Below are 22555 nucleotides of genomic sequence, written 5' to 3'. Positions count from 1 at the left end.
CAGGTATCCAACACCAGAACTGTGAACATTTTCAAAACTGCAGGGAGCTGTGCCAATCTTACCATGCATGAAATCAGCACATCTGGCTTACTGCTTTTAAAATGCTCATATTGGTAGCATTTCAGAATAACCAGAAGGATGTATCAGGTTGGTGCACAGAGGAAGGCTTGTATTAGAGGGGTAAGATCCCCTCAAATACAGATTCATCTTGGGAGCAGCTGTTTGTCCTGGAGACAGATAACATTGTTTCCCTATCCCCCAACTATACCAACAGATTGCATACATGTGGAAAACATCTTATAAAATTATCCTCTGTGTATGTAGATCAAAATTACAAGGATAGCTTGTACAGGATAATTAGGAAGCAAAAAAGATGTTTAGGTTGATGGGTATCTAAAACCTCTAGTATTTTAGAAGAGGCTTTACAACCATAGATATTTTCTAAAATATCCATAGATATTTTCTAAAATACATATAGCCCTGCCAAAGAAGCATATCAGTGTTCTCCTCAGAAATTTTTTTCCAGCCGGGAGGCACGAAAAATAGCAGGGTGGGGTGGGGTAAGACAGGGAAATTTGGTGGTACAAATTTGGTGCTATGCAAATTACCCCTCCCTGCTTACGGTGAAAGAGTAGGAGCGGGGAAGAGGGTTGGCGCACGGCCTGGAACGCTATGAAAATTACCCCTTCCTGCTCACGGTGGGGGTGTACAAATTTTTCTGGGGCCGCACAAACACTAACACTAGCTGATGAGCAAAAAAAAAGGCTGAGCAGGTCCCAAATTTGCAATCACTAATACAAAAGATGTACGTATCTAATAATAAATCTTCATTAAAGGGACACTGTGGAGAGGAACCCAAAAAAAGCAGTAATGCTTACCCTGACTGAGTGATCCTCCACATGCACCGCTGACAGTTGGAGCAGCCACAGGCTTCCGCATCCCCACTCTGATGAGCAGGGATGCATGCTCCTGGTTTTCCCATTCACTTCTATTACAGCTACGGTGAGCCTCTTCAGAGATGAGCCTCATCAAAGCAGGGATGCTGCATCAGCTGTCAGCGGCGTACATGGAGGATTGTTCAGTCAGGATAAATATTACCGCTTTATTGGGCCTCCCACATTGAGCTTAGACTCCCTCAAAATGAACATCTCCCCTATTGTAACTAGTAGAGATCCCCAAGCCTCACCAACTGATGGCCACCTCCTCCCCTCCAACTTCCCTAGTTCCGCAGCTGGCAGCAATATTGCTTCCCTCATCCCTGCACCTCCCCCCCCCTTGGTTTTCATGCATGCATGAAAGCAGTAGCAGCTTGAGGATATTGCCATTGGCTGCAAAGCTTGGAGATTTTGGGTTGCCAGACTGGAGAAAGATGTCTTCAGGTGGCAGGGCTTGGGAATCCCCAATATCTCAAGTATTTGTAAATTGCATTCAGGCGGGGAGAAACTTTGGTGCCCATCCACTAAGTTAGGACTCCAGTCCCTCCCCTAATTCAGCTGTATATGACTACACCACTGAATACAAAAATAATTGTGATATACATATCCCAAAGCCAACATATTCCAGTTAATAAATTCAAAATAAACAATTTTTTCTATCTTCTTGTCTGGATATTTTGTTTTTCCATCATCTTGGTCCAAGTTTCTCTTTCTGCTTTTTGTCGCTTCAACTAATTCTCTTTCTAGTGTCTGCTGTTCATTTTTTTCTCCTCTCTTTTTCCATTTCCTCCTTATGCTTGTCTCCAACGTATTGATTTTTCCCTTTCAGCTTTCTTAACTTTTTCTTTTTTGCCTCTGTCCACTCAAATCTTGCCTTCCTCACCCTTCTTCTTTTTAAATGTTCAGCTACCTCTCAATTCTCCATCTTCTCTCAGTCCCTAACTCTCCCATTTTCCAGCCTCCTATTTCCTGCTATCTACTCATCTACTCCTCATTACCACATTTCTACCACTGTACTCACTGCTCTCTCATTCATCTTGTCATCTCCCTTTTGATCTCATCCACATGGCTTTCAGAATCCCCCCTCCCTCTCTCCACTGGTCAAGCTATAACTCCCTGTCCCTTTCTTCCCATCCCCTTTCTTATCCCAACTCTCTTCCCTCCTGTCCTCCAATGGGTCCATCTCTCCTCCTCTATCCCCATGGTCCAACATTTTGCTCCCTCTCTTTTCTGTTTTTCTTTTTCCCTCCCCCCCTTGATGCTGAACAATGAAATGGAGGGAAAAAAAGAGATGCTGCATCTCTCTGCCTTCCATCCACAGGCCTAAAATTTCTCCCTACCTCCCTTCCATACCCAGATCCAACTTCTCTCCCTTTCTCCTCCCAACTGCCCCCACCCCATCTCTCCCCCTGCCTGCCTGTCTCCCTCCCCCAGGTCTACCATTTCTCCCTTTCTCTTCCCAACAATTCTCCCTTCAAGTATCTCTTTCCCTCTTCCTCCACACCACCCCAGGTCCAACTTCTCTCCCTTCAGACCACTGCCCACCATCTCTCTCTCTCTCTGTCCTCTGTTTCTGTCCCCATAAGCTCTCCCCCCACGCCCAATCTAGCACTTCATTTAATACCCTCCTCCTCTGTACTTTAAAAAAATACAAAACCAAAAAAACCTCAGTCCAGAAGGTTTCCTTGGCCCAGCATGTTCGCCCCCTCCTCTACGCACCCATGCATCTCTACCTCACTCCTCTCCCACCACCATGTCCAATAATTCTCTCTCTCTCTCCCTTCCTTCTCTCTCTACCCAACAATTCTCCTCTTTCTTCATCTCTCCATGTGCACCGTCTCTTTCCCTCTCTCAGACACCCAATTCTCCCTTACTGTTCCCTCCCCCTCCCTCCCTCTATTCTTCAATCCTATGGCTCATGCGCCCTCGCTTCATCATTTATCCAAAGTTTGTGCTCCCTCCCTCTCGAGTCCCAACATGACCTTCTCCCACCCTCCCTTCTGGCCGGCTCCCATGCTGCAATTGTTTTTCTGGTGAAAGCTGTGAGCGGTGGTGGCTGGCTCCTCAGGCAGGAGAGTCCTGGTTCTGTCCCATTTCTATGATGCCTGGTAATTCTATAGATGAGTGCGTAACGTGATTACTTGCTTCTCTCACTAATGCCTCTAGCTTTTCTCCATTTACTAGTGGAGGTCTCTTTCTTTGAAACCTGTGATTCTTCTTTAGGTACAATATCTTCTGGACAACTGGAGTATTCTTCTATCCCAGCAGTCAGGTGGCCCTGTTGAGTTTGACTCTTGTCCCTATCACAACCAAAGCACTGGGTTACGATTAAAAAAGGTACTGGGGGGTATGTGGGGAATGATTTAAGGAACTGGGGGGGGGGCACGTGGCGGTAAGGGGGGATGATTTAAGGTACTGGGGGAGCACATGGGGGTATGGGGATGATTTAAGGTACATGGGGGTATGGGGGGATTATTTAAGGTACTGGGGGCACATGGTGGTATGGGGGATGATTTAAGGTACTAGTGGACATGGGGGGATGATTTAAGGTACTGGGAGGGTACGTGGGAGGTATGGAGCCTGCCTGCCTGTCACTAGGCTTCTAGGCCTGCCTGCCTGCCTCTCACTAGGCCTACCTGCCTGCCTCTCACTAGGTCACTAGGCCTGATTGCCACTAAGCCTGCCTGCTCTATGCCCTGTCCTGGCCTACCACATGACCACCAGAAGGAGGGACAGAGTACAGAACCTGGCAGGGAGGGGGGATAGGGTGCAGAGCCTGGCAGGGAGAATTTGGTTCAGAATGTTTTTTTTCTTGTTTTCCTCCTCTAAATCTAGGGTGCATCTTATGGTCAGGTGCGTCTTATGGAGTGAAAAATACTGTACATTTTCCACGATATACATGCACTGCTGTTCTGAAATATGGAATACACATATTGAAGTTCTGTCTAGAACCTACCTCCTTCAAATTTCTATGTGCTACTTATAAATCCACAACTATTTACACACGTAAATCCACTTTTTATATCTGCAAACGATAGGCAACTCTTCTAATGGTAATTTGTAGCAAAATGTCTGATCATATTTCAGAAATATACCAATAAATATTGTGGTCTCAAAGGACTTATAGCTCAGAGAACTATCAGTTCAAAAACCATACTTTAAAAAAGGATAGATCTTGATTAATCAATTTTTATGGGCCATCAGACAGCGAGTAATAAGAAACAAGAGTACTTATCCAAGTAACTCACTTCAACAGTTTTGAGAAGAATTCTCGCGCACTAGTGGAAGAATTGTTAAGATAATATTTTTCTTCTTTTCAGATGCTTACTTGATACAGCTACCACAAACCATTGTACTATGTCGGAGGCATTACTCTGTTGAATACATAATATGAAGATAAGTAATGGAAATTAATAGATGAATAAGTGTTAAGAGTTAATTAAGGGCTCCTTTTACGAAGGTGCGTTAGGGCCTTAATGCAAGGAATAGCGTGCGCTAAAATGCTGCGCACACTAGCCGCTACCGCCTCCTCTTGAGCAGGTGGCAGTTTTTCGGCCAGCGCATGCTAATACAGTGCGTGCGCTAAAAATGCTAGTGCACCTTCATAAAAGGAGCCCTAAGAGTGGAAGACAGAAATAATATTTTTGTTTTGTAACACTTTAATTGAATTAAAAAAACCAAGGGCCAATGAAGATGCTTGGATAAGTACTCTTGTATCTTATTACTCACCGTTTGATGGTCTACAAAAATTGATTTATCGAGAGCTATCCTTTTTTGACGTATGATCTTATTCCAGAACATTGAGGATATTTTGTTATCAGATAAAACTAATACCGAGGTCACGTGATGCAGCCTGTCTAAGCAGACGCAAGGAAGGAGAGCTCCTGCCCCACGGACTTAAAACCAGCGAAAAAATCGGCGTTTTGTACCCCCACCGGAGCCGCGAGCACACAGGAAGGGGACTTACTCTCCGCCCGGCGCCAGCAGCGCGGAGCACTCACGCCGGACCGGGGTATGCCAGTAAAACCGGCAAAGAGCACTCGGGACAAGCCTTCGCTAACCCCCTCCAAAATGGCGGCGGAGCCGGCCACCTTTACCATACCCGCTGGAGACTGGATAACGGACATCACACGGTCGGTCACGGCGGCGCTGGCGGACAGGCTTAACAAGATCCAGTCGGCTGTGGAGGAGATGAATGAAAAGTTTGATTCCCACAGCCGACGCTTGACGGATGTCGAGCAACGGGTGTCCGACCAGGAGGACACGTGCTCCAGCCTGACTGCCCAAGTGGAAGAACTTAAAAAAACATCCCGGGAGCTCCAGGACGCCCTGGAGGAGCAGGAGAATAGGAGCCGCCGGAACAACTTGAGGCTGGTCGGGCTTCCTGAAACGGTGGGTGAGCAAGAACTGTATACTATTTTCAGCACGTGGCTACCAGACTCTCTGCAACTAACTGGTGGTGCGGAGGCCTTTGCCTGCGAACGAGCGCACCGTATTGGCACCCGACCCATGGAGGGGGGAAGGGCGCGAACAGCCATAGCCCGTTATACGAACTGGCGGGAAAAGGAATTACTGCTAAGGGCTTACCGAAAGGCGGGGGCCCTGGACTACAAAGGCTCCAGAGTACTCCTGTTTAATGATTACTCGGTGCGGGTGGCGGCCCAACGCAAGATCATGGCGCCATCCTGCACGGACCTTCACAACAGGGGTATCAAATTTGCCCTGGTCTACCCCGCGAAGCTAAGGGTCTGGCATGACGGTAAGACCCTTAATTTCAACAGCGGTGACGAAGCCAAGGCGTTCCTGGCGACTTTGCCTGCTTGATGAACCTTACAGTCCAGAAGTACCTGTTTGGGATCTTTTCTTAGACTGCATCTGCTATTCATACGTGCCGAGATGGAACCTTTAAGAGCTGGACTGGTGGAGTGGCTGTTTGCTCGGTACACTGTTCAGGTGCCTTGTGTGGATATGAGACCTTTCCTAACCTGAAAGACGTGGCCCTGTACTCCTGTTTTGAGATGGCCTCCAGGACGGCTCCGGCGGCGGGGCTCGGGTGCACTGTGTTTAGTGGTGCTGGGCCTGGGTGAGGAGGTGAATACATGGATGCCTGCATGTCAGTCGGCCGTATCCCTTTCTGGGGGACATACCTGGCGATACTCTGCGACAGCTACTCTGGACAGTTCGGAGATCTTTTGGGCAGACTGCAGAACTGATGGAAAATATGTTCTGGACTTGATGGTACCAACTTATCTGTTCTCTGCTTAGGTTTCTGTTATATTCCTGGACTGTGTGCTTGTTTGCAATTGTTTGATATGCAGTGGGGGTGTTTTCTGTGGGTGGGGGGGAGGTCTCCGGACAGGCTGGGGGATATATATGGGTTTGTATGCTGGTGGGGAGGGATCAGCATGGGGGGATAAGGAGGGGTGGGGAGGGGGGTTGGGGGACTGTTGGGAGGTGTGTGAGGGGGAAGGCATGTCTGAGTCTGGGATGAATGTGTGGGGGGGATGCATGGGGGATGGGTGTGCTGGGGTAGGGGGCACCTGGTTATCGAGGGCGGCGAGGCTCTGCTGGGAGGCTTCGTCGGTACCTATTTATTCACACTGTGCAGGCTCACCTTGCGTTTGGCTGGGGGAGAATGGCTGACCTCTCCTGTTATTGGGGGGCTGGTGCTCCCTGGGTTTTCACGCAGCATACCGCTACGCTATAGTCGATATGGCTGATCTAAGGGTTGTTACTTTTAATGTTGATGGCATCAGGTCCCCAGTAAAGCGCTCTCGTATCCTGGCCAGCTTACGAACTCTGAAAGCGGATGTGGCATTTCTGCAGGAAACCCATTTGACACAGATTGAACACTCTAAATTGCGGAAAAATTGGGTTGGGGATGTTTACTCCTCTACTTCAGGAGGCCGCCGGCGGGGGGTGGCTATCTTGATCCACAAGAGGTTGCCGTTTGTCCTGCATAAACAACTAACTGACCGGGAGGGGAGATATGTCATTGCACTGGGGGATCTATGGGGACAAAAACTGTTGCTCTGTAACGTATACGCCCCAAACACTTACTGTCATAAATTTTTCTCCACACTTTTATCTCAGGTATCAACCTACCCGGACTACCAGGTGATCCTGGGGGGGGATATGAATATCACTGCAGACCCAGGGGTGGATTGTAAACCTCCTAGGGGTAGTCTGAGAGACCATGACAACAAGGGGGTGGGCTTTTTGACACAGCACTTAGGCCTGGTGGACGCCTGGCGGGCACTACACCCGTTCGATTCGGATTTCACTTTTTACTCACATGTCCATAAAGCGTATGCCCGACTGGACTACATACTGCTTGACCAAAGACTGTTCTCACGGGCTGCTAAGTCGGAAATAGTGGAGTCCACGATCTCGGATCACGCCACCGTGGACCTCACCTTGACTCTCGCAGCAGGCGGCAAAGCTTCCTCTTGGAAAATGGCGTTGCACCTGTATCATGATCAGGACTTTCGGACATTTTTAAGAGCTCGCTGGGCAGACTACCAGGCCACTAACGATACTCCTGACATTGGACCGGTAACTTACTGGTATGCCTCTAAGGCAGTCCTGAGGGGACATGTGATCGCATATACGGCTGCTAAACGTAAGGCCCGGGGAGCGGAGCTCTTGTCGCTCACGCGACGTTTGCATCAATTCCGCAGGGCTCATATCGCCTCTTTATCGGACTCTGACCGGCAGGAATACAAGACGACACGAGAGCGTATCGAGACCTTACTCCATCAGCGTGCGGAGCAGACCTTTGCGTTCCAACGGTATAAAATGTATAGGTGGGGGGGTAAGACGGGGAAACTCCTGGCGAACTTAGTGAGACCGTACAAGAAACGACAAATCATTACTTCCATCCGCGACGCTAGGGGAACAAGACATGAGGGGGAAAGCCAAATAGCGGAACAGTTTGTTAAGTATTATGAGACCCTATATGGTAAGCGCCCGTTGGACGAGATTGCCCTCGGGGATTTTTTCAGGGGCTTATCATTACCGCGCCTAGAGGAGGACCAGGCTGTTTCTTTGAGCCAACCCATCTCCGGGGCTGAACTCCGAACTACCATTCGTTCCCTCAAACTGGCGAAGGCACCCGGGCCGGATGGGTTTGGCCCTGAATACTACCGCATTCTTGAGGATCTTGTAGCGCAGCCCTTGAGCGCAATGTATAACGAGGTGGCGCGGACGGGTGGCTCCTTTCAGGATAACATGGCCCACATAGTCCTGCTCCCAAAGCCGGGTAAAGACCCGGATCTGGTGGGATCGTTCCGTCCAATTTCCCTCCTGGATCAGGATATTAAACTCTTGGCCGCAACTATGGCGCGGCGCCTGAATAGCTTTCTCCCCGAACTCATTCATCCCGACCAGGTCGGATTCGTACCAGGTCGCTACGCCTCCATGAACCTGATGAAGGTCTTGGGGGCAATTCATGATAGAGTAGGCCGGGGTGGCCAGGAAGCGGTTGCGGGATTGGACATGGAGAAAGCTTTTGATAGCATCTCTTGGGATTATCTCTTCTGGGTCTTGCGTAGGGGTGGTTTCCAGGGAGAGTTTCTGGCTTGGGTGACGGCTTTGTACCACAATCCTAGGGCGCGCTTACTCATCAATGGGGGTCTTACTGCGGATTTTGGCTTACAGAGAGGTACGAGACAGGGCTGCCCTCTTTCCCCACTCCTTTTTCTTTTGGCCATTGAGCCGCTCGCGGCTAAGATCAGGCAGGACGAGACTCTTACGGGTATTGTAGTACGGGGACGGGAATGTAAAATCAGCTTGTTCGCGGACGATATCTTACTTTATATGGATCAGGTCCCCATCCATCTGCCCAGAGCTTTGACGGTGATTCGAGCTTTTGGGGCATTGTCGGGCTTACAGGTCAATTGTAGCAAGTCGGAACTCCTGATGCTAACAGGACGCCGGGAGGAACCGTGGCACGCGGTGTTGCCTATAGCACCCACGAACAAACCAATGCGCTATCTTGGTATATATCTTAGCACCGATCTGCCCACACTTTATAATGCAAATATTCGCCGCCCGCTTGAGGCGATTGGACAGTTGTGTCAGTCCTGGCAGGAACTGCCGTTGGGAATCTTGGGACGGGTGGCTCTAGTGAAAATGGTTTTGGTACCGAAACTCCTGTATCCCCTACAGACTATGCCGCTGTGGCTTACCAGGCGGGACGAACTTGCTTTTAAAACTACAATCTCCCGATTCATTTGGAGATCCCGAATGCCTAGGATCGCGATGTCCAAACTTATCTTGGATAAATCACTGGGGGGACTAAATGTCCCAGATATTCGGCTTTATAATGTAGCGTCCCTTTTTCGATGGATTCATGAGAGCTACACAGGGTGCTTTCGCTATTCACCTCGGGGATGGCTAGAGGGCTGGAGCTCCCCTTTTCACTTCATGAATATATTACACAGACAGGACAATCCTGGGAGACGATATTTAGTTTGTTTCCGTTTTCTGCGCCCGTTTAGGCAGGCGTGGCGTTGGTGGCGGCGCAGACAGCAACTATCACCCGACACATCTCCCTTTCTTCACCTGGGGGGCAACTCCAGGTTTCAGCCGGGCTGGGGTAGATCAGTCTTTCAGCAGTGGGCGGCTCGGGGCTGTAGGATGATGGAGGATATACTGGAGCTGCCCTCCGCCGGGTTCCCTACCTTTCAGCAAATAAGGGACGCGTGGGGTCTTCCCCTACATTACATGTTTTCTTACTTTCAAGTACGTCACTACTGGGATGCTGAGCGCAGAGGAGACGATGGGGTCTGGGACAAGGGCCCCTTGGACATCCTTTTTTCGGCCACACCGCCCGTAACCAACTCCCTCGCGCACTGGTATCGAATACTCAAATCATCTCTCCCTCTGTCGGTACTTTCTCCAGTACGCGCTTCCTGGGCTCGGGACCTGGGACAGGATATTTCCGAACCACAATTCGGGGCCTGCTTTGCTACTCTATACTCATACACTAAATCTGCAGATTTTCAAGAATTACAGTTTAAGATCCTTCACCGTGCCTATTTCACGGCTCAGCGGGGGGCGCGCATGGGGCTATGGGATAGTGATCTCTGTGTAAAGTGCAAGAATCGAGCAGGCACATATCTCCATTCCTTCCTGGAGTGCCCTCGACTGAATGTATGGAGGGAGGCTCTCTCCCTAATGGAGAGAGCTGTACAGCGCGAGGTTGAATGGGACTATGGGTTTCTTCTCCTGGGTCTGCAGATCTCTCTCCAGGATCAAGGTTTCTCCACAACCCAATGTAGATTTTTTTATAATGTTGTTCTCGTAGTTAAGAAGCTGATCTTAACTTATTGGATGGTCGAGGACCCACCCCCGATATCTCAATGGAGGAGTAGGCTTCGGGAGACGGCTAGGTTTGAAATTCAATCTTGTGCTAGATCGCTGAGTGTACTCAAGCAACACTACGTTGGCTTGTGGGAGAGGCTGCGGGACCTGTTGCCATCACAAGAACAGGAGGGGGACCTGGAGCCCGCCTAATTTAGCCTGGCTGTCTTATGCGCTACCTTGGCTGGGCCCTTGATACACCCCTACCATTCATTCATTTCCTTTCCTTATATTTTTATGATACTCCTGGGTGCCCTGGGGGGGAGGGGGGGTAGGTGGGGGGAGGGAAGGGGGATGTTTGGGGATATGAGTGGTCGATTGGTGTGGAGTGGATGTTGTTGGATGCGAATGGTATCCTGAGCTATGTGTGGTTTTGTGGAATATTGATAGGGTATATACCAAAACACGGTGGGAGATCACTGTCCATGATGGGCGGTCTATTTATCATTGTTGTTCTTCTCTGCCTTTGCCCCCCCCTACTACTAACGTTTCTCACGCTTGTATGAATATTGTACCTGTGAGGGGGGATCCGTGGGGGAGGCTTTGTTTCTGTTTTGACATTTAACCTGTAATGGACTGTTTGTAACATACAGAAGTTTGTTCCTATGCCCTATTGGGCGGTGTGTTTCCACTGTTAATAAAAATACGTTTAAAAAAAAAAAAAACAAAAAAAAAACTAATACCATGTATCTTTTACTGCCGAGACGTAAGTCAAGAAGAATATAGGACAGGATGTTGTTGAATGTCCAAAACAACAACTCAATAGCTGTGTATGCTGAAAATCAGTCATTCAAAAGGAACCCAATGCTTGTATTTCTTATTACATACCTGTGAACTAATCTCTTCCCGACGGAGTAACCTGATTGCAAGCCGCAGAAGCCCAACCACTGCCCGATCAACAAGGAAGCAGAATTCCATAGCATGGACGCACAGACGGTACAGGTGGTCTCGCACAGCCTGCCAGACACATGCCACTCTATCCCTGTGAAGCAGAACAGAGAAGCTAATAAGATATATGTGGAAATGGAGTCCACTGCCAGCCTCTAATGCCCAGAATTCCCCAAAGTCTCAATTCAATCACTTGGAAACCTCAGAAAGCACCATTTGTGAAGTTACAATAATTAATTGTTAGAGTAATAGTGAACACACATATAGATGCATCATATATACTGCCTACAGTACATAGACTGCTATAATAAAAAGAAAGATTTTTAGCAAAATGATTTCACACTGGTAGCTTGTATAGAATTATATTTTCACTATTGGGGTGATTTACCCCCTGCTCTTCATGTTGAGCATCTATTTTCAAAATTTAAAGTGGCTTAAAAAATCCATATTGGGTTATTTTTTGGATATATGTTTTGAGCCTCTGCATGTTTGAGGTTTTTCTGGTTGACCTTATCTAGCCCTTCTCTTTACTACCATGCATGGTTGTTTGCCTCTGTTCTATTTTGATTCCTAATTCTTATAATTTTGTATTTATAAGCCACCTTGACTTTCCAGACAGATAAAGCAGTATATCAAGTTCACATAATAAACATTAAATCTTAACATTTGGAAGAAAACATCTCTGCTTTGATATTTTCCAAACATTTAGGGCTCCTTTTACTAAGCTGCGCTAGCGGTTTTAGTGCGCGCTACACACTAACGCCAGCATTTTTGTTACATAGAGCATTCTGGACCCCAGTTAGATTACAAAAGTTGGATAGCTCTAAGTCTAATAGATGCTGGCACTGTAATCTGGAAGCAGGGACTTTGGATCACTTATTATTCTATTGTCCCTGTATTATGATCTTTTGGAAATCAATTTGGTCTCAAATCAATTGTTTATTAGAAAACCATGTAGCTCTATCATATGACACAATTCTATTTGGGACGTCAATGAGAATAAAAAGTCAAATTTCATCAAGTAATAACAAACTTTTATTGATGACAGGAGTTGCAATTCAATATATTACCATGAATTGGAAAAAATTATTCTAGACTTAACTACACTTTCTGGTGGAATTCGTTGTGTCATATATACAAAATGGAAAGAATAATTACCATACAAAAAGGGAATTATAATAATTTTAAAAAGATTTGGGGGCCATTGATAAATTATTGTAATGATTAGATGCCTTTTTTAAACTGAAAGTATATTTATAATTAGGGGAAGGGGGCGGTATATAGTTGTATTAAAGATTTAATTAATAATTATGAATGTATTATTCATATGAAATTTTGATTACAATATCTGTGGGAAGGGTAGGGGATGGAGGAAATAAATTTATGTATTTAAGATGATAATAGAAAGAAATTCAAGTGATGTGTATAAGTTCAATTGAAATAATTTTTACGTACTTGATATAAGATGAAAAATTAAAAAAGAATTGGAAAAAAAATGAACAACAAAAGAACTTGAAATTTTCAATCTGATAATCACTTTTTGTTGTTTTTGCTATGGGTCTACATCCTTAGATGATGTCTGTGAATTCTTTCTACCCCAGATAAAATGAGACCCTGTATCACAGCACAAACTGCTTCTGAAAATGTGTCGATTTAACAAGAGCTGCCAGCTTACTTAATAGTCAAACAACAAAACCAGGTTTTGGCAAAGCCCTCTGTTTCTTCTATCTACCTACATACTTACTTCTTAATCTCAGACTAGTAGCCTGATCCTGAAGTGAGAGGAATTAGCAGTGGTTGCCCTCTACAGACTTCCAGCATTCACAGTAACAGCACTGTGGACCTTCCATGACTTAGTATCTTACTGGTTACAGTGCACACCATTTCTCATCTTTCATAGAGAACTCACAACAGCATTCCCTCCTGCAAACTACAGCCTATGCTTTGCAGCTGGGTTCTGCAGCACCAGTTCTATGCTGTTTCTTTACACCAAATCTTAAATCAGGTAATTAGAAACAAAGAATTATGTTCTTATATAGGTTCCTAAAGAATAAGGGGATTGAGGGGTACAGATAGAAGTAGAGATAGGTTATAGGAATAGTCAGGGACCACTTCACAGGTCACAGACCTGATGGGCCGCCGTGGGAGCGGACCGCTGGACGCAATGGACCTCTGGTCTGACCCAGTGGAGGCAACTTCTTATGCTCTTATGAATTCTTGATCTGAGCCCCAGCCATACAAAGAAAAGGTCATATGGCAAGTGATGGATATGTCTAATCTCAGTCTCAGTGTTAACACCAATAATAATGGGCAGATAAAGACCAACTGAGGCACTAAATTGGAGTGGACATTAAAGGTAAACATAAAACAGATATATGTGAAGAGTTTGGCATGCTGCCTAGCACTCAACAGTGGCTGCACAGCCTCCTTCTGCTGTCTGCTAACAGGAGAGTAGCACTTCTTATCTGCATCTTCCTTGTCCACTGATGGCTTCAATCTGAAGTATGAACACACCATGGCAGAACTTCCAGCAAGGCTATGGAGTCAAACATATTTACATATCAGATTGAAGATGGTAGAAATCACAGCAGATGCAAATCAGTACTACCATCTTCCTGCTGGTGAAAGAGATCACACTGGAGAACAGGGTTGGAAGGAAGTGGTGAGAAGTGAGTAGAAAAAGGATTGCATTAGGGAGGAATGGAGAGTATGAAGTTGAGATTATTGCTACAGCACCACCAGTTTATGGGAACATGGCCTGATGACGAGACTGTGGCACACAGAAACCTTTTCTTTCCAAAGTGAGGGGCCTGGGGCAGTCACCTGATTTGCCATACCTTAGAGATAGCCCTGGCTGGCTGTATAATTAGGAAAAAAAATTTCAGTGTACTTGACAAACCCATATTTCTGCTTGACCACAGGAAATGCACATGGTATCAAATGGATGACTGCCTGGTCCAGTGAGTACACCAAGATATGCAAAGATACTCCCCATCCCTTTGTAATATGATATTATGAAAATGTCTTACTTGGCTCATTAGGATGGCACAATATGCAAATAAAAAACCCAAAGGGATAAAAACCACAAACAAAGTACTTGTCACAATTCTTCTCTGCATAAGATTAGCATAGTGGATATATGGACTTCTGAGGAAGGCAGAAATTGCCAAAAGATGGATCTTATTAGGTCCTATTGTACACCACTATACATTGTGACCATTTTTGAGGTTGACTTCTTGTTTTTAATAAATATTGTACATTTTAACTCTCTACTCCTGTGTCATCCATGTGGTACTGTTTCTGCTCTTTTCTCTGGATAATATGCAAATAATATATTTTCATATGAGGGTGAATCAAAAATTAAAGGCAATTGTTAAATTATGTGATAAACAAACAGCTAGCGAAATGCAACATGTGTACTCATACATTGCTTGTTGAATAGTTTGCCCATGCACAGTGTAGTGCTTGGCCTTAAGTCTTGTGGCAGCCACGAGTTCAGAAACGTGGACGCTCCATTGCAAGATTGCACCATTGAAGAACAATGTGCAATAGTGTGTTTTCTTTGGGCAGAGAAAGTTAAACCTGTGGAAATTCACCGTTGGATATTGACTCAGTGTGGACATAGCACCATGCATCAATGAAAGGTTTACAGCAGAAAGAAGGTCATTCTGGTTGCCCATTAACATCACGCACACAAGCGCACATTGACAAGGAGGATGTCTTGAGTAGAAAAGACTGTCTCAACTGGCTGCAAATTTGGACATCAGCTATGAATCTGCATTTGCCATAATGCATGATGACAATGGGTTCCCAAATAGCTTACTAATCTGCACAAGCAACAGTGTGTGGAGGGTGCGACCCAGTTCCTGAAATTGTATGAAGAGCAGAGTATCCTGGGGGAGAATTGTCACTGGCGACGAGACATGGGTACATCATTGTGACCCAGAGAGCAAAAGACAAAGCATGATGAGTAAAGAAAGCGGTGCTCACCTGGCTTTGAGAGCAGCCGAAAAACTTCTCTGCAGGAATACAGAAGCTAGCTGAACAATACAACAAATGCGCCTTCTTGCATAGGGACTATATGGAAAAGTGATAACTGGAAATTGTTCATAGTTACTTCTATTTAAGCTGTTAAATGTATTTTGCCTTTACTTTTTGATTTACCCTTGTATTACTACTCTGTGATGCTTTTTATATAAACATTTTAGATCTTCTACCATACATTTATGTATCATTCTGAACATTGCAAAGCCAAAGTAGCCAGTGCACTCTCTCCAACAATCATAGTCTAAGCCAGGCATTTAAGTGCCTATATTTAAAACTATTTATATGACTAGCATTGAGTGCAGACTGCATAAGTGGTGTGGGGTTTTATTTTATGGAGGGCTGTAGGAAGCATATATTCTGGTCATTTAAGTCACCAAATGACCACAAATTATGAATTTTAAAAGGGGAAGAATTTGGGCCATCAAGAGAAGTTATGTGAAATACAACTTTATGCAGAAAATTATTTGTTATATGTCCAGCTCACAGTTGAATACTGATCCCTTCAGTTGCAGATTTTGCAGAAAATGTTCAGCTTCTTACTCAGTAGCTTGTTCTGTAAAATAATGATTCATCTTGAATCTAAATAAACTACTGTTGAATGCTAAGCAGCAGCGACCGTCGAAGAGAGAAGATGACAAAAATATGGTGCGAGAGAAGATCGATCGCTTGAGACCACTGTGAAGCTAGAGCCCATTGAGGCATCCTAAGATGAAGTCTCGCAAAAGGAGTCATGTGGACTGTGGAGGTAATGTGGCCCAGAAGAACCATCATTCACCTGGCCAAAGATGACTGGAGCCAGGCCCTTTGATGACAAATCTAAAGTATCCTGACGCTCTTGAGGAAGAAACGCCCTGTAAAGGCCATGTCCCAGAATAACCATAATACGCTTTGCTAGAGCGATTAAAACTAAACACCTGGAAGACAAAGTTGGATAAAGGTGTTGTGACACTGCTAAGGGAGACACGCCCTGTGTTGAGCAGAGCTTCTATAAATTTAAGATTTAGAGAAGATTGAAGTTGTGATTTGAGAATGTTGATCTCAAACCCCAAATACTAAAGAAACAATATGATGTGATATGGCGCTAAGAACACATCCTATGAACACAGATCCTTGAAGAATCAAGCTTCCATAGGAGAGACTTGAAGGTCCTGAAACCTCAAGGTCATATTAGCACGAGGCCCCTGGTGAAAAACCACTGGAAAGGATGTCCAGCCAAGAGGTTGAACCTTATATTGATAGTGGTGAATGCCACTTGAAATCTGATGCACTTCAATCAGGCCCCTTAATACCCTGAAAAGGGAAGCAAAGGGTAATGGTGATGGTACCGCGCAAATAAGGAGCACCAACAGATCAAAGAGAAAACCTCAAGCTGATCGAGCAAGCATAAGCCAGTGCTGCAATCAAAAGGGAAAGAAAAAATTACATATGGAGTGAAAAATGGAAATGAGCCCCTGATATCCAATGAACAAAGGTAAAACACATCCTAAAAAGGATGTGGTGGCCTCCTCCTCCCCAGCCACTCCCAAACCTCTGGCATGAAGAAAACAGGAGCCTAGGAGAAAAAAAAAACAATGGATGTCTATTGGAAAGTACCGGCTAACATTGATGGTACAGTGGAAGGCATACTTGAACATACTGCTTTTTGTAGAGGGTTTCTCTCAGGATGCCAGGTCAAGGCAGATTAAGGAGCTCCTTAGGAGGATCATAGTCCAAAGTTTCTAAAAAGTCTGCATTTAGAATCTGACTCCCAAGTTTACTGAAAAAAACGATCCCCAGCTGATGAATAAAGCGGATGAATGAAAACTTCTCTGTGGGAGAAGTTTCACCCTTCCAGGTGAAAGTCTTGGAGACTTGGAAGCAGGAGAATCCTCCTCAGTAGCATAAAACGATTATTTGATTGGTACCGGTCTGGAGTCAAAGGGCTTTTGGAAAGTTTACGTTGTCGAGAAACCTGTCAATGTGGAATCATGTTGAAGATGAAGACCATCGATGTCTAGATGAGCGATGCTTCGATGTGGAACTGGATGGACGTGATGATTGGTGTCGAGAATCCTATTGGTGCATCGATGGTACCAGAAGGCCTTGCAGTGTCAGACTGAGGCTGGGTCGGTACTAGAGGAGTCGACATCGGGGGTAAAAAGATTAAACTTATCCCCATACTCCTCACAGAACAAAGCATCGAGCTTCTGTTGGAAAGTTAGCACTGGTACCTTTGGCTTGCTCGCCAGTACCACTGGTGCTGCGACATGTTCCGGAGAGGATGACTCAGAAGATACATCACCCTTCAGTGGTGGAACTAGTCACATAAGGGGTTTTCGCGTGGCCGGCATGAATGGACTCTATGCCTTAGTGGCCTGCGATCCCGTTTGGGAAGCTGTTGGTTTTTTAACTGGCTTACCAGATGGAGCGATGACTTGCAACACCTGAGTCGATGATGATACATCAGGCTGTATCAGTGACTTGGTCATCTGTGTCTTCGATGTCTCTCCCTCCATGCTAACACTGAACAACTTTTCCTGTTGAAGGATACAGATTTTCATGGTGCACTATGCAGTTCTGAATCCGGTGCTCCGGGTCCAGGCACTGAAAGCACCAGCTGTGAGGGTCCGCAAGTAAAAAAAATGCAAGTACACCATCCGCACTGTTTTAAAAATTTTGGGATGGGAAGACTGCCTCAGCTAAATTTAATCCAATGGCTGAGGTGATATGCAGGGCCCTGCCGGTCAACCCACCTGACGTCTGAAGAAAAAAGAAAGATAATAATAATTCTTTTTTTTTTGTTAAGTAAACAAACAAAGAAATAAATGAACGTGAGAGCGGGAAGGCAAGCAAAAATTTTCAAGGAACGTTGAAAAACTCGACTTCTTAGCTCCACAGAAAACTAAGAACTGAGGAGCCGTGCCTACATTGGTGCAGGCTATCGCGAACTTTCCAAATTTCCTAAAGTGGTGATGCACTTTTAAAGTGTCCGTACTGGGGCTCCGTGGATGACATCACCCACATGTGAGAATATGTTGCCTGCTTGTCCTGGGATAATCTGTGATATGCCAAAAGGGATCCCGGCAGGAAAGAGTTTGAAGCTCAGAAACCATGTGGACAGAGGTAATGGCCACCAGAAAGACAGTCATGACCGTGAGATCCCTTAAGGAAGCTCATTCCAGAGGTTCATAAGGCAGGCGAGCCAAAGATTGGAGGATCAGGTTGAGATTACAAGACAAACAGGGCAGCTGGTGGGGAAGGGGGTTAGGGTGCAAAGTCTTAGTGCGCCTCTCAGAAAACAGATGACATCCAGATGAGAGGCCAAGAAGCTCGTCAGATATATAAGGCCGAGGCAGTAGAGACCGGCAGTCTGGACCCTGAGAGAAGCCCTGGCCAGGTCATCCTGAAGAAACTCCAGTATCCAATGGGAGAGACTGATCTTTGAGTTTCTGCATGTACCACGTCTGATAACATCTCCAAGACTTTCATAGGCCACCACCATGAACTTTTTCTTGCTATGGAGAACAGTGGCAAACATGGCCGAGAAATAGCCCCTGCACACTAAGGCAGCATGTTCAATAGCCAGGCTGTAAGACCAAAGTGGTCCGGATCCTGCAATGCAATCGGGCCCTGCGTGAGAAGATGAGGATGACAAGGGAATCTGAGCCCCTGGATTGGGAATCTCTCGCGCTGCCAAGGGGTGTGTTGGTTAGCGGTGCTGTGTTGGTTGGCAGCACAAAAGATTGGGCATTTCTCCCGCTGTTGGGGTATTTTTTTGGGTGTTTATTCTGTTCATGTGCCCATCTCTATCATCAGCGATGGGCACATGCCAAATTTAGCGAGTGTTTGCTACTCTCTGCCAATCTCATTTGCATGAGTGATTTTTGGAGAATGACTTGCTTTTTTAAAATCACTACTGTAACATCTGCGACAGCAGCCAGTCATTTTTTTACGCGTTTTTTCAGAATCTAGGCCTTAGAGTCTTAATCCAATATTTAGCTTGAATAATCATATCTTTTTAGAGAACATGGCCGGGCACCCGGACAGCTTTTCAAAACCTGGCACTTTGATCGGATTTTGAAAAGCTTCCACCTTAGGACCGCATCTGCACATGCGCAGATGCAATGCATGTGACATCATCGCATTGCATCTGTGCATGCGCAGATGCCCTATTGATGTGGTCCTGAGGACGAGAACAGGTTGAGGGGGTGGGGCGAGGTTAGGGCGTATTGGGACGTGACTTGGGTGTAACAGGGCGGGGTGAAACTGGGTGGGCCTGGAGGGTGAGGCTATGGGTCCAGATTTTACGTGAGTAAAATCTGGTAACCCTAACCATATGTGAATAATTTTGGTGGCGCCATGTTTCACATGTTTAAATTTTTACTTCAAATTCACTTCATACAATAGAAACAGCTTGATTTTTCATCCAGGATTATTTGAATTGGCTCAACTATGTACTGTGACTGAAATACAAGTAGGCTCTAACCGCTGCTAAGTTGGATTGTCTTTTTTGTTTCTTAATTATTTTATAAATACAGTACTTCCATAGATTTTTAAAAAAATACATTTTGAGTTTATATTTTTAGATAGTAAAATATGAAAAATGCACAAAGGTGTGATGAATTTAAGCAAGGCACTGTCTGCATGTTGTCCTCATCTGTGCTCCGATATCCCCAGGAATGCTTCTACTGAATACAGCTAAATATACACATTTAATACAGTGTGACTATTTTTACACCCACACAGGATAAGCAATTTTCATTTTATTATTATGTACACTTTTTGTAAAATTTGAAAATAAAAATATAATGGAAAAAAAAAAGGATAAGCAATTTTCAAACAGCCCATTTAACGGCTAAAGTAGGGCTGCATTTCAATTAAAAGTTTTAAACATGCAATTAAAAATAAAGGAAGCAGGGAGTGTGCCATACCTCATTTGGGGGGGGGGGGTAGGAGAAGTGCACTGGACCTTATGGGTTGGAGTGGCAAGAGAGCACCTGACCTCATAGATGTGGAAGGCAGGGAAAGGGGAGAAAGAGCGCCAGATCTTGTGGAGGGGGAAGGGGGAATGTGCCATACCTCATTTGGGGTGGGGGAAGAGAGAGTACTGGACCTCATGGGGGTGGGGCAAGAGGGAGCACTGGACCTCAAGCTGGGGAATGGAATAAGTAATACTCACCAGCTTGGGCACTTGGCAGTTTGTTTGGGTAGGCAGGTGGACAGGCAGCTAGCTTGGGTACAAGTGGCAGCACAGCTGATATCCAGCATCTCCCCAGCAGCAGTACTCCTCATTGGCTCCTTGGGGAAAGAGTCAATCAGGAGGCTGCTTGGCAGGCCAATCATGACGAAACATGGGCTGAGGGAAGGAGAAGCAATGGCAGCTGAGGGCAGGGGAAAAAGCAGGTAAAAAGAATTGAAAGCAATTAAATTTATTAACCACGATTAATTTTAAAAATTGTGATTAATAAATTAACATGTTAATCGCAATTAATGTGTAGCCTTAATAAACAGCTATAAAAACTGCCTCATAGTTATTCAAATTCTTAGAATATAGATTCCTATATATTTTACAAATTCTTCACTAGGAATTGGCACAAATGTGGCTTCCAGCTTGTGTTTGCAGTCATTTCAATGATGTGTAATTTTTAATTCCAGATGAAAATCCTGACCTTCATTACATGCATTCAAACAAGCAACTCCATATTAAGAAAAACTGTACTACTATTTTGCCTCATCATTCTTTTTACTTTTTCTTCCAAACCAGGTTTTTATTTTTGCCAGTGCTCTATTGTTTTTGTTCTGCTACCATGGGTATGAATATTTTCTGCTGCTGCAATATATAAACTCAAAATTTATAAAAGTCAGCTCTTTAAATGTGCATCATACAAATCCTTTTCCAGATCACTGCACCAAATGAATCTTGAGAGTCACTCACTTGTGACATTTTAGTTTAATTTATTTCATTTAATTTAAATCCCTTCTATCCATTCTAACTTTATGTTAACAAATAAGAGAAACCAGGTGTTAAGAAGAAATGAAATATGTTTGTTCAAAAAATGTCTAGAATAAATTGTAAATGGAAATAAGTACCCTTTAACACTATTAGGAAAAAAAATGTACTGTCTGTGGCTATGTCATATCTCCAAAGCACAGATTATAATGAAAATAAAGAATTTCTTGCTGATAATTTTTTTTTAACAGAACCCTATAATTCTCCATATTAGTTGTAGTCAAAATTTATTTCATACTTAAGGGAAAACAAATGATCTATGATGAACAGATTGTCGTAAATGGTATTATAATGCACTGACTGAAAACAGGGGTGATCCCGGAGGACTGGAAGATAGCAAATGTTACACCCATCTTTAAAAAAGGTTCGAGAGGTGACCCGGGGAACTACAGACAGTTAAGTCTGACTTCGGTCCCGGGGAAGATGGCGGAAGTGCTGATAAAAGACAGCATCAATGAGCATCTAGAAAGGAATAAACTGATGAAAACAAGCCAATATGGCTTCTGCAAGGGAAGATCGTGCCTAACGAATTTACTGCACTTCTTCGAAGGAATTAACAAACAAATGGACGAAGGGCCCCCATAGACATCGTATACTTGGATTTCCAAAAAGCTTTCGACAAGGTACCCCATGAACGCCTATTACGGAAACTGAAGAACCATGGGTTGGAAGGAGAGGTGCATAGATGGATCAAAAATTGGTTGGCGGGAAGGAAACAAAGGGTGGGAGTGAAGGGCCACTACTCAAGACTGGAGAAGGGTCATGAGTGGTGTTCCGCAGGGGTCGGTACTTGGACCGCTGCTATTCAATGTATTTATTAATGACCTAGAAACTATGACGAAATGCGAAATTATAAAATTCGCAGATGACACAAAACTTTTTAGTGGGGTTGGGACTAAGGAGGACTGTGAAGATTTACAAAGGGACCTGAACAAACTGGGAGAGTGGGCGAATAAATGGCAGATGAACTTTAATGTAGAAAAATGTAGGTCTTGCATGTAGGAAACAGAAACCCGATGTACAGCTATACGATGGGAGGGCTGGCAATGGGTGAAAGTAGCCTAGAAAAGGACTTGGGGGTACTGGTGGACAAAACAATGAAGCCATCAGCACAGTGGCCTCTAAGAAGGCGAAAAGAATGCTAGGTATTATCAAGAAGGGTATCACAACCAGAACGAAGGACGTTATCCTGCAGTTATATCGGGCGATGATGCGCCCGCATCTGGAGTACTGCGTCCAGTATTGGTCGCCGTACCTTAAGAAGGATATGGCGATACTTGAGAGGGTTCGGAGGAGAACGACGCGACTGATAAAAGGTATGGAAAACCTT

General features: G+C 45.0%; 1 protein-coding gene across 6 annotated transcripts in view; it reads right to left on the bottom strand.

Annotated features, from left to right (window-relative positions):
* Positions 1-22555, bottom strand: part of GBF1 (golgi brefeldin A resistant guanine nucleotide exchange factor 1) — a 516681-nt gene that overhangs the window by 89418 nt on the left and 404708 nt on the right. For all 6 annotated transcript variants that reach the window (XM_033940425.1, XM_033940426.1, XM_033940429.1 and 3 more), the window contains one exon: positions 11130-11283. In XM_033940425.1, the coding sequence (XP_033796316.1) occupies positions 11130-11283 (154 nt within the window). The remainder of the gene's footprint in view (positions 1-11129; positions 11284-22555) is intronic.

This window comes from Geotrypetes seraphini, chromosome 4 (assembly GCF_902459505.1).
Source record: "Geotrypetes seraphini chromosome 4, aGeoSer1.1, whole genome shotgun sequence".
NCBI lineage: Eukaryota > Metazoa > Chordata > Amphibia > Gymnophiona > Dermophiidae > Geotrypetes > Geotrypetes seraphini.
This window is presented reverse-complemented; position numbering and strand designations above follow the sequence as displayed.